The sequence below is a fragment of the Hakea prostrata genome, chromosome 6 (genome assembly GCF_041222555.1).
Source record: "Hakea prostrata isolate BN-2017 chromosome 6, UWA_Hpros_2, whole genome shotgun sequence".
NCBI classification, from domain to species: domain Eukaryota; kingdom Viridiplantae; phylum Streptophyta; class Magnoliopsida; order Proteales; family Proteaceae; genus Hakea; species Hakea prostrata.
In genome coordinates, this window is record NC_142605.1 from 35,916,058 (window position 1) to 35,928,608 (window position 12,551).

Genomic DNA, 12,551 nt, shown 5'->3' on the forward strand with positions numbered 1-12,551 from the left:
TGTTAACTGAACTAAGTTTTAAAGGTTGGCAATAAAGATGAGTAGATATTAAAACCTAATTGTTACTGAAAAAATAGAAAAATATGTAATAGAATTTGATTATGTCTATCAAAATACTATATAACATTAGTATCTTTGTAAGTTAAAATATAGATTTTAAGGATGTAATCAAAGTACGAGCAAGCTGGTGAGTTATGAAAAAAAAATTTACTATTTTATCCATACATTAATCATGCATAAGTATCTAAAACCATCATCCTAAGGTGTTTTAAAGAACTCACTTACTATCTTATCTAAATTAATTTAATCTAAAGGAGTGGGGAAAAAATGTGGCGCATGGAAGAAGAGTGAAATGAAAGCCTCACTTATCTCCTCTCTCACTAGATGTTCATATTCTCTCTGATCCATGGAAAGCCATAGGTGATCGGCCTACCCTAAATGTTTATCCAAAATAAATCGTCATTATCATAATGGAGGAATATAATCTGGAGGCTAAGCTTACATATCTAACTGAAAAAAAAAAAATTATGTTAGTAAGCAGCTTTTTTTTGTTTTCAAATAAATATACAGTTTTCAAATTCCAATTCTTCACCTCTCTTTTTAATGTGTTCAGTCTGAATGATCTTATTCAGGTGAAAAGTTGAGAACCAAAATCCTATCTCTCTCTCTCCTCTGTTAGCTTGTCACCTCCTAACGTTGCGTCACCGCCGTTTCTCTCTCTTCTCTGCCTTCATTCCTTGCCTTCTTAAAGACCACGCCAAACCCTCTTTCGTCTGTCTTGCCGTAGCATTCATTCTCAATTTCTCTCTCTGTTTCATTCACAATGGAAGCAGAGATTCTGCTCTTGCTCTGTGAGGAGCCTGCAAGTAGGATGGCAGAGTGAATAAGCATATTTGAAGTCGTCTCTCTCCTTGTTGGTTTCTTCCTCTTTTTGCATTGAGTCGAGTTGCAGAGGGAGAAGATAATGGCTCTTATCTGCTTAGTTGCTCTATTTTTGCTGGCACAAGTTGCTTCACCATTACCCGACGAAGGTTCGGTCCTCTTCTCCTTTTGCAGCTTCAGTGGTTGTTGTTCCTTTTGTGTCCAAGTTACTGTGTTATCCCCTGGATACTATAAACCGTTCAGAGGGTGAACGAAGATCAAGCCAACTTTTTAGTTTTTCAAGGGATGGGTTACCTTTTATAGTAACCGGTTTTTCATTTCCTTGGTGGGTTTTTTGTTTACAAGGCTCTTTGTTCTTCTGAACGTTATTTATTTATTGGTTGAAAATGTTGCTTGTTGGGTCATGGTTTTAATAAAGGAAAGGCGCTTCTATCGATCAAGGCTTCTTTTAGCAATGTAGCTGATGTTCTAGTCGACTGGAATGATGTGCACAAGGATGATTACTGTTCTTGGCGTGGAGTCTCCTGCGAGAACGTTTCTTTCTCTGTTGTTTCCCTGTAGGTTCATCACCTTGTAGCTCTTGCTTTTTCTTCTCTTTCCTTTTCTACGAATGGGTTATGCTCGTTGATTAGTATATCGTGCTCATGGAGTTCTGTTTCACTGGAAAGGAATCTGTCAAGTTTGAATATTGGTGGAGAGATTTCCCCTGCCATTATGGACCTCACCAACTTACAAGTCTTGTGAGTGTTTCTCTTACCTGTTCTTGTGAGATCTTCCTCTGTATCCCCGTGTTAGAGCTTTTTATTGCATGCCTATCTTACAATGCCTGACAACTTGCAGAGATTTGAATGGAAATCGATTGACTGGGCAAATCCCAGATGAAATTGGAGACTGTCTTTCCTTGAAATATCTGTAAGTTCTCTGCTTGTTTGTAGCCAAAATCTTCATTTCGGGAGTGATTTTATATGTTCGTGACTGGGTCGGCTTCGAGCAGGGATTTATCTGATAACATCCTTTATGGTGACATACCCTTTTCTATATCCAAATTAAAGCAACTCGAATATCTGTGAGTTTACAGTCGGATTTTTTTTCTTATTCAAATACCTTTAAAGCCTGAGGATTTCTAGAACTTATCTTTTTAAGTGGAACCCTTCCTGCAGAGCTTTGAAGAACAATATGCTGACTGGTCCAATTCCTTCAACCTTGTCAGAATTGCCAAATTTGAAGACTCTGTAAGTACTCCTTATCTTTTGCCAACTTATATAAGGTGAATTTTGATGCTGCTCCTTTCACTTTCCAACAACAATCAATATTAGTCCATTAGTATTTCCCTTCCATACTTGAGGTGGTTGTGTTGTTATGAAATTGTTTCCATTATGAGATGCAAAGCACATAGAAGTGAGAGTGGGATGTAATGAATTTGCTGAAATGCTTTCTGATGCTGAATAAAATCCAGGAACCTTGGCCAAAACCAGCTTTCAGGCGAAATGCCATCACTTATTTACTGGAGCAAAGTATTGCAATATATGTGAGCCGTTTGTTCTTCTGTACCATATTTATTATTCTTTCAGTAGCTTAGTTTTAATCTGTTTCTCAATTTGCCTGCAAAGATAGTTTTGATGCATGTTCTGATGGGCTGTATTGTGTATGTTTCTGCAGAGGCTTACGTGACAACTCACTTACTGGAACTTTATCCCCTGATATGTGCCAATTGACTGGCCTTTGGTATTTGTGAGTAGTTAATTAGTTTCCACTTTGTTGGATTATCAATAATGATTCCATTTATCATCTCAATGCATCTCAATTTTTTATACAGTGATGTGAGAGGGAATAACCTAAGTGGAACAATTCCAGATAGCATTGGAAACTGTACTAGCTTTCAAATATTGTATGTTTTTCATGCTCATCTTATGTTCAAAGTTGTATGGCAGTTCTTCAATTGGTATTGCTCTCATGGTATCTTTTTGTGATTTTAATATAGGGATATCTCATACAACCAGATTACTGGGGAAATTCCATACAATATTGGTTTCCTGCAAGTGGCTACCCTGTATGTTTATTTATTTTAATGTTGGTCAGATTTAAAGATCCATTAAGTTTGATTTCTGCCTTCTGGTTTCTTGACCTTAAGGCTTACAAGTTCTTTAATCAGGTCCCTTCAAGGAAACAAGCTTACAGGGAGGATTCCTGAAGTCATTGGTCTGATGCAAGCCCTTGCTGTCTTGTAAGCATTTCTTCTTTTCAATTTCATTGTTCGAAGCCTTTTATAATAGAAAATCTAACAAAGTACTCAAATGCACATTGAAGAGTTACTCTGTTTTCTTTCAGGGATCTGAGTGAGAATGAATTGGTGGGGCCAATTCCACCCATTCTTGGAAACCTCACTTATACTGGGAAACTGTGAGTTCCTCAACATTAGCAGTACACAGGTCAATATTTGTGGATCCTTGATTAATGTTTAATCCCGTTGCTATTAGGTATCTACATGGTAATAAACTCACTGGACCAATACCACCAGAGTTGGGGAATATGACAAATCTTAGCTATCTGTGAGAGCCCTATTGTCATTGCACTCTCTCATGACTGCTCCATTGTTTCCACTGTTTCTGGTTGCTAACCCTTCCAACACAGGCAGTTGAACGACAACCAGCTTGTTGGTGGGATACCTGCAGAACTTGGAAATCTAGAAGAATTGTTTGAACTGTGAGTTTCAGTTTTCTTTTTTTTTTTTTAATTGTTTGTCTTTTCCTCTTATTTCTTGTCTTGCCTTCTGAACTCTTTTGTACCTTGCATTGCAGCAATCTTGCCAACAACAATCTTGAAGGACCCATTCCTCAAAACATCAGCTCTTGCGCAGCCCTGAACCAATTGTCAGTTTTTTTTTCCCCCAATTCTTTTCTGGCACAGTTTCTTGACAATTATATTACCTGTTGTTGATATGTTATAATTCTATAATTCTTTTTCAGTAATGTGCATGGTAATTGGTTGAATGGCTCCATACCATTTGGCTTCCAGAATTTAGTGAGCCTCACATATCTGTTAAGTTTTCTTCTATTCTTTGTTTCCCAGAGAATGTCCCTTTTAGATATTTGTGATCCAATCCATTTTAGACACTTCTAATTTAAGGTTTTTTTTTTTCTTTCTTTAGTAATCTTTCTTCAAACAACTTCAAGGGAAGGATCCCTGTCCAGTTGGGACGAATTGTAAATCTTGATACACTGTAAGTGATGCAATGCCATTGATACCAGTCTTGCTGGTGCATCCCATCCAATAGACTCTTCTAATGTGATAAAAATCCAGGGATCTGTCAAACAATGCTTTCTCTGGGCCTCTTCCTGCCTCTGTTGGTTCCCTAGAACACCTTCTTACTCTGTAAGTAATTCAATTTGAAGCAGAAAGAAATATTCAACATTATCTAGTCCAGTCCCTTCCTTTGACTGCTGTTTTTTTGGTTATCTGGTCCATAGGAACTTAAGTAAAAACAGTCTTGATGGACCTCTTCCTGCAGAATTAGGAAATTTGAGAAGTATCCAGATTATGTGAGTTTGTCAAGATTGTTAACATCACCTCATTCAATTGATCTGGTGGCACACTATATTTGCTTCTCATTTTACTTGTAATAACTACTTTGATTTCAATGTCAGTGATATGTCTTTTAACAAGCTCTCAGGTAGGATTCCTGAAGAGTTGGGTCAGCTGCAGAACGTTGTTGCTCTGTAAGTGTGATCTCCAATAATTTTCAGTGACACATTCTTTTTCGCTATCATTTTAACATTCAAATTATCTTCTTTTAATACTTGAAACTCTTGCAGCATCCTTAACAACAATAATCTCTCTGAAGATATCCCAGTTCAGTTAACTAATTGTTTCAGCCTTGTTACATTGTGAGTCCCCATAACTCTCTTTTGCAAACAACTAGAGTTTAGAGTTCAATTGTTATTATACTGACACTCCAACATTCAGGAACCTTGCTTGGAACAACCTGTCTGGAGTTGTACCTCTAAACAAAAACTTTTCAAGGTTTCCACTAGAAAGGTGTGCAGCAAGTCTAAATGACCTTTCTGATATTGGCTACAATGCATTTTTAATTTCTTGTATGATTTGATATGTCATGCAGCTTCTTGGGTAATTCTTTACTATGCGGCAACTGGTCAGGATCATTCTGTGGGCCATATGAAGGGGTATCTGAAGGTATCATAGTCAAATTGATCTTATTCAGATAAAGAATGCTTGGTCTATTTTGTGCTGCTGCTTTCCAAATTAACCTACTTTCCTTTCCTGTTCGCAGCTGTTATCTCCCGCACCATGGCTGTCTGCATTGCCTTGGGCTCCATTACGCTGTTATTGATAATCATACTTGTAATCTATAAATCTAACCAGCAGAAGTGTCATAAGAAGCGGTTGAACAAAGTGTTACAGGGTACATTACTTCTTCTGTCTTGCGAGTTCTATTTATTCCTTCCTTCACATGTTTTCTTTTGTATCAGGTCCTCCAAAGCTTGTAATTCTTCAAATGGACTTGGCTATCCACACCTATGAAGACATCATGATGATTACTGAAAATTTGAGTGAAAAGTACATAATCGGTTATGGTGCCTCAAGCACAGTCTATAAGTGCATGCTGAAGAACTCCAAGCTTATGGCTATCAAGCAGATATACACTCAGTATCCACATAACTTGAGAGAGTTTGAAACTGAACTTGAAACAATTGGTAGCATTAGACACAGAAATCTTGTCAGCTTGCATGGTTACTCTCTTTCTCCACATGGAAATCTTCTCTTCTATGATTATATGGAGAATGGTTCTCTGTGGGATCTTCTGCATGGTCTGTTTTCTTGTCCTCTGGTTTCATGAAGAGTATCTTGTTGCAATTTTCTTGCCTATGGTGTGTAATAGGTTTCTCATTTATTTTACTGAAAAAATAGGACGAGGAAAGAAGGTAAAATTGGACTGGGATACAAGGTTAAGAATTGCTGTTGGAGCTGCCCAAGGACTTGCATATCTTCACCATGATTGCAGTCCACGGATCATTCACAGAGATGTGAAGTCCTCAAATATCCTATTGAATGAGGATTTCGAGGCTCATCTCTCCGACTTTGGGATTGCCAAGTTCCTCCCATCTGCAAAGTCTCATGCCTCCACATTTGTGGTTGGCACTATTGGCTATATTGATCCAGAATATGCTCAAACATCCCGGCTGAACGAAAAGTCTGACGTTTACAGTTTTGGGGTTGTCCTCCTTGAACTACTTACCGGGAAGAAGGCCGTGGACGAGGATTGGAACTTGCATCAATTGGTTTGTTGACTATAAAAGAGTAAATTTAGTCTTCTTTATCTGATGCTATAGTTTTATATTTTGTGTTCAGATATTGGCCAAGGCAGATGATAATACAGTGATGGAGGCAGTTGACCCTGAGGTGTCTGTGACATGCATGGATATTGGACTGGTTAGGAAGACCTTCCAACTTGCTCTGCTCTGCACTAGGCAGCATCCATCAGAGAGACCAAGTATGTATGAGGTTGCAAGAGTGCTGGTCTCATTGCTGCCACCACCACCCGCCAAAAAGTTGTATAATGATCTACCTGTGGCAATCAACAATGCACAATTCTCTGTGAATTCTGAAGGGAAGCAGTGGAAGCTGCCACAACAAAATCAACACTGGGAAGACAACAATTCATCTGATTCCCAGTGGTTTGTTAAGTTTGATGAATTTATATCAAAGCACACCCATTGACTTGCTCGACTGGGGACCATAATCTGAAAAAATGGCATGAGATCATAAGTTTTGCTTTGGCGGGGTTTTCTTTTTCCTTTTAAGCTAGTGTTGGCAAGTGTGTTTTGCAGATAGTATGTTTTGCAGATCCAAACTTGGATTCTGGGAGATCTGGGATAGATTTTGGGAAATTGAAATTATACCATATGTTTGGAGAGGAAGAAGGGAAAAGAGATTGTAATAGGTTGAAAAGAACAAATGGGTTCTGTAAAGGGTGTTTCAGTGGCAGATATATTTTTACAATTGGTCATGAGAATATATGGGATTCTATTGACCAACAGCTGTGCATATTTATTTACTTCTGAGTTCTGACAGTCTGTCTTTCTGGTTTTTAATAGGGATAACTCTGTATTCTCTGTGATTGGAAACTTCTGACCATCCTTCATTCCTGTCTTAAATATGGTTCTTCTACCTGCCATTACTCTGAAAGAGCTGGGATTCTGAGCAGCAGCATCACGGGCTTCAATCGCACATCCAACTATCCAAGAGGATTGAAATCTGTCATCCAGGCTCCACTTTTGTTCTTCCCTACCACTTTGAATCTGCTGGTGGGTCTCTTCCCTTGTGACATAAATGACCGAGACTTTCTCCTTTGACTTTTGTATGCATGGGAGCCAACTAGTGCTACTGCCATCTTCATCTGAAGTTATCAATAGTCCCACTCAACCCCATTAATGCTGTAGGTCAGCTTCATTTTTTTTCGTAGTAAATTACAATCTTTAACCTGACAGGACATTTAGGTGAGTCTTTCTCGATGCAACTTCTTCAGGAGAAAAAGTTTCTTGTAGCCTGACTTAGCAGGGTGAAAGGTAGCACAGTTCTGAAACAACTGTGTTCTTGCAGCCTATGGTCCATATTGAAACTGAAACTGAGAGGGAATTTCAACTACTTGGTTTGTCTCGGTGAAATGATTTTTTTTTTTTTGGGATAAACTTTAATTGCGAAGTGAGCTGATCACAAGTTTCAATCTGAACAGTTGCTATGCATTTATTGCACAACACCCGAGTAGAGCTCGTGAGGGATCATGAATGAGAATTGAGACATCCATTAAAGTATATTTTTTTTTCCATCCTTCTACACATCAGAATTGTCATATTTTGGTTGTGACTCATTAATGTCTCTGCTGGGATTTAATAATTCACCTATAAAAACTAAGCAGTAAAGGGTAGCCCTTGTTTTTTTTTGTTTTTGGTAGGAAAGGGTAGCCCTTGTAACTTGTAAGTCTTCAGGTTGCTCAGCATTTTTGGATCATGAAAGCCAACACTGAAATGGAAGGGGAAGAAGTTGATTAGAGGAAGTAATTGTAATGTGTTGTAGTTTTGATATATTTTCCTGTGACTTCCAGGGGTTGGTGATCGACACAGATTCTCAAAGCATTCCAAATGACACAGAAAACACCAATGACTGATCAGTGAAGTTATTTGAGTGGGATAATTAGTTCAACCTTTCCTGTGCCTTGCTTTTGAGAGAAACCATGTCATTTGGCTTTATAAAGATCCCTTTGGATCAGAAGTTGTTCATTCTTCTTTTCCAACTTGCATTTGTTACTCATTAGACCAGCCATTTACATAACTAATAATATGAATCTACTGATATCATTTTCTCAAAGATTTTGTAATTTTTCTTCTGACCTGAACACATAAAATTTCACCAGTGAAAAATCTTTTACATAGTCAGATTCACCGGTAAGCCAACCGTGACCCCTTTCTTGCTTTTTAAGTTTCTTTGAATTCAGGAAACTATATAAGCTTCTCAGCCACGAAAATTTAAAAGTTGATTGAGATCACAGGATACATCTCAAAATGATCCACCTTAAAGATGGAAAGAAAATGAAGCAGAAGAAAGTCTTGGCTCTCATCTATGAAACGATCATGCATCACCTGAACTTGCGATTCTTCCTCTTGTGACAATATAAAAGCAGAACAAAAAGCTTATAAGGACCCTCTAAACATGAAATCTTTTGGGATCCTTTGCATTGTCAAGGCTTGTTGGAACAGCAAAGAAAGATGACCATGGAAGAGAAGAAATCAATCATTCTAGAGGATGGAGTAGTGGACATTCATGAAGTATTCCCTGAAGAAGAAGATCAAGGAAAAACTAAAATGGCAAACAGGGGAGAAAAGAGATTCAACAGACCCAGTAAGCTAAGAGATATGAGGAAGCAGCGAAGCAGTTTAAGTCGACAGGTCTCATTAGAGACTGGGTTTTCTGTACTCAGCAAGGAGTCAACAGAGAAAGGCAAGGAAACCAGAACACTTGAAAGAAGTGGTCGAAGCTTAGGAGGTTTAGGTTCAGCCAGTAGATTTGGTGGTGAAGCAAGGAAAGGAGATTTTAATATGTTCAGGACGAAATCTACCTTGAGTAAGCAAAAATCTTTGTTGCCCATGCGAGAGATGGATTCTCAGAAGAATGATGTCTCAGGAGGGCTTGAACCTCCGGACAACAAGAGTGTGTCTGCTGGGAGATACTTTGCTGCTTTGAGAGGAGCTGAACTCGACCAAGTCAAGGTAACTCAATACTAATCAGATTCAAATTTCCTGAGACTTCTTAAACTCTAAATTATTGTTGATGTTCAGATTGGGGTTGAGGGATGGATTGAACCGGACTTTTCAAAACCCAATGGGCTAATGCCAAAAGCCAAGCCAACCAGAACACTTTTCTGTATTTCCTTTGGCTATTAATCAATCTGATATCATAGCCCACTGAAAAACAGTTTCTTGGTGTTTCTTGCCTTTTAAAACAAAAGTATCAGTTGAAAACCATTTGATAAAACTTTTTTGTTTCAAGTGATTTTTAAAATGTAAATTAAAATATATGCTTCAAGAAGCAGTTTTGAGAGACAACTATTTGTTGTTGTGCTTGTTTCTCCAAGGGAAAAATGCATGCAGGCTAAGTTTGAGTGAAAAAATTTAGAGATGGTATTCTTAGAATTTGACATTCTAAACATAAGAACCCTATTAAAACCCTGTTGATAATGTTTTTGTTTCTAAAAGTAAGTTTTATCAAATGCGAAAAAATGTTCTTTTGCTTCCAAAACACGATCAAAACTATTTCTGATGTTTTTTCAAAACAAAAACACTCGATCTTGGATCAACTCCAGTCAAGGGACTAGTGGCGGAGCCACGTTGGGACCGGAGGGGGCCATGGCCCCCCCCCCCGGATTTTTTGAAATTGTAAAGATCCTTGTTTTTTTCCTTATTTCTCTATCTTTAAATGTAAAATACCACTATTTGGCCCCCTCCAAAAATTAAAAATAAAAATTTAAAATAAAGATGATTGGTGCAAATTTCATTCATAATCTCTATCTAATGGTTATCATTAAATCTCTAGTTTTAAGGAATAAAATGTTAAATTCTAATTAAAAACTAACTCACGATCCATGAATTTCTCCTTATATATTCTCTCCTATTTTCATTTATATTTATTCTCTCATGAATCTCCTCTTTTATTCCTATTTTTTCTCCTTTTTTTTCTCACACGTCTCACAAAATATTGAAGTTGTTAGCAAACTTTGGAATTTTCCTAAATCTTCTCCACATCAGGTATTCACTCTCTTTCTAAAATTATTCACTCTCATACTCACGAATTTTCTATTAATTTACCTAATTTTTAATGTAGACTCTACATTAAAATATAATAATATATTCTGAGATGGGACCTACAGTGGGTCCCACATTGGCCCACATACATTCGGCCCCCCTCCATGTTCAATCCTGGCTCCGCCCCTAGGGAGCACGCTTCTTTACCACACTAGGGATAGGCCATGTGGGACCCATTGAGAATCCTACATTTGAATTATTTTATTTATATTCAGATATATAGGCCCACTCCCTTTGTATAGTGGGAGAGTGTAGGAAGAGCAATTTGAAACACTTGGTGGGTTGTTAAGAACTTACAAAACAAGAACATGGTTTTGGATAATGGTCTTACCTTGTTGTGCTTTGTGCAATCAACCTGTGTAGGAATACGAAGACATTCTCCTGCCAAAGGACGAGAAGTGGCCATTCCTCCTTCGATTCCCCATCGGCTGCTTCGGTATCTGTCTGGGTCTGAGCAGCCAAGCCATCCTATGGCGCACTCTTGCCACAAGCCCAGCAACATCTTTCCTCCACATACCTCTCTTCATCAACCTGCTCCTCTGGCTCTTGGCCCTTACCGTCCTTGTCTCCTTCTTCTTCATCTACGCACTCAAATGCATATTCTACTTCGAAGCTGTTCGACGTGAATACTTCCACCCTGTTAGAGTTAATTTTTTCTTTGCACCTTGGATCGTCTGTATGTTCCTTGCTCTTGGTGTCCCTCACGTAATCTCACCACCCCAACAGCGTCTTCACCCTGCAATTTGGTGTGCCTTCATGGCTCCTCTGTTCATCCTTGAGCTCAAGATCTATGGCCAATGGCTCTCTGGAGGTAAGAGACGTCTCTCTAAGGTCGCCAACCCTTCTACACATCTCTCTGTGGTTGGAAACTTTGTGGGTTCTATCTTGGCTTCCAGTGTAGGATGGCCAGAGGCTGCAAAGTTCTTCTGGGCTGTTGGTTTTGCACATTACCTTGTGGTCTTTGTTACATTGTATCAAAGATTGCCATCCAGTGAGGCCTTGCCTCAGGAACTGCACCCTGTTTATTCCATGTTCATAGCTGCTCCTTCAGCAGCAAGCATTGCCTGGGAGAAAATTTACAACGAATTTGATGGGCTTTCGCGAACATGTTACTTCATTGCATTGTTTCTCTATTGTTCACTTGTGGTTCGCATCAACTTCTTCACAGGATTTAGGTGAGTGGTATATTGTTTCTCTCTCTTTCAAGGTGTTTCTGTGCTTGTTTCAAGTTTACTAACAAATGGGTTCATGAAATATTACAGGTTTTCTGTGGCCTGGTGGTCTTATACCTTTCCGATGACGACTGCATCATTGGCAACCATCAAGTATGCAGAGCAGGTCCCATGTATACCAAGCAAGGTTCTTGCGCTTACTCTTTCCTTCATGTCTTCAGCAATGGTGTCTGTGCTGCTTGTTTCCACTCTCCTTCATGCTTTTGTTTGGCATTCGTTGTTTCCCAACGACCTTGCCATTGCTATAACTAGAAAATATAATAATAGCAATGTCAAAATGAATGGCAAAGAGAAGAAACCCTTCAAGAAGGCCTATGATATAAGGCGCTGGACAAAGTCAATAGCTAAGCCCAACTTATCGGTTAATAAGGAAAAAGGCAGGGAGGAAAAAGGCTAATGAGAAATAAATGCCATTAGACTGGTTCATTTGAATCACACACACTTCTGAGTTCTGATAATATGAGAAGGGAATTGTTTCTGCATGATTGTAATTGTTTACTAGTTACTACGGTATCATTTTGAACCATGAATCTGTATTTCTATGTCTACCAGAAAGGCTAAACCAAACTGCACATAACAGCAGAAGTCAAATATGAAGAACACAATGACTTGTGGCCACCATTTAGCACTTTGAACCCTGACTTCATGTCTCTCATTGTATATCTGGTTTTTCATGACAGAAGTTGAAATCCAGAAAAAGATTGCAATATAAATGAATTCCATCACCTACTACCTTGGTCAGTATGGTTGCATCAAAGTGAAGTAGCCCTTACTGGTGAAAAGAAACATACTATCATGAAAACTAAAATTTAACTCTTTTTCGGTGATCTGCACTCTTTCACGTAAATGAGCCCTCTTCATCTTGTTCATTGATCTATTCACAATGATCCCCTGGAAAGGAAATAGTGGCAAAATGCCAGTTTCCAGTTTCCAAAAGTCAGTATGGTTGCTCTCTGTTATACTTTGATATTTCAGTGGAATTGCAAGAAAGTTTCTTCTGGCAGGGAAGAGCCCCTGTCATTCATCGTGGCAGAAAACTAGGTAACAAATGCACAAGACAAGA

The 12,551-nt window shown here is 38.5% G+C and overlaps 2 protein-coding genes across 3 annotated transcripts; both read left to right on the top strand.

Moving 5' to 3' along the window:
- The first annotated feature begins 602 nt into the window (after positions 1 to 602).
- Positions 603 to 7,101, top strand: LOC149013705 (uncharacterized). Of its 2 annotated transcripts, XM_089158941.1 has the most exons (27): positions 603 to 1,031; positions 1,301 to 1,439; positions 1,551 to 1,622; positions 1,723 to 1,794; positions 1,877 to 1,948; positions 2,043 to 2,114; positions 2,339 to 2,410; positions 2,542 to 2,613; positions 2,699 to 2,770; positions 2,864 to 2,932; positions 3,035 to 3,106; positions 3,211 to 3,282; positions 3,360 to 3,431; positions 3,514 to 3,585; positions 3,681 to 3,752; positions 3,849 to 3,920; positions 4,031 to 4,102; positions 4,183 to 4,254; positions 4,350 to 4,421; positions 4,527 to 4,598; positions 4,695 to 4,766; positions 4,846 to 4,917; positions 5,000 to 5,073; positions 5,171 to 5,302; positions 5,370 to 5,708; positions 5,809 to 6,179; positions 6,250 to 7,101. In XM_089158941.1, exons 1-27 carry the CDS (start codon positions 965 to 967, stop codon positions 6,616 to 6,618), a joined length of 2,928 nt encoding a protein of 975 aa, XP_089015067.1. In that variant the 5' UTR covers positions 603 to 964; the 3' UTR covers positions 6,619 to 7,101. The 2 variants fall into 2 exon arrangements, with proteins under 2 accessions (XP_089015067.1, XP_089015068.1); XM_089158942.1 differs by lacking the exons at positions 3,849 to 3,920; positions 4,031 to 4,102; positions 4,183 to 4,254; positions 4,350 to 4,421 and having other exon boundaries at positions 604 to 1,031.
- A 1,250-nt stretch (positions 7,102 to 8,351) lies between these two features.
- On the top strand, positions 8,352 to 12,220 carry OZS1 (C4-dicarboxylate transporter/malic acid transport protein). The gene is made up of 3 exons (XM_089158971.1): positions 8,352 to 9,164; positions 10,620 to 11,431; positions 11,519 to 12,220. Exons 1-3 carry the CDS (start codon positions 8,664 to 8,666, stop codon positions 11,883 to 11,885), a joined length of 1,680 nt encoding a protein of 559 aa, XP_089015097.1. The 5' UTR covers positions 8,352 to 8,663; the 3' UTR covers positions 11,886 to 12,220.
- The last annotated feature ends 331 nt before the right edge of the window (positions 12,221 to 12,551 follow it).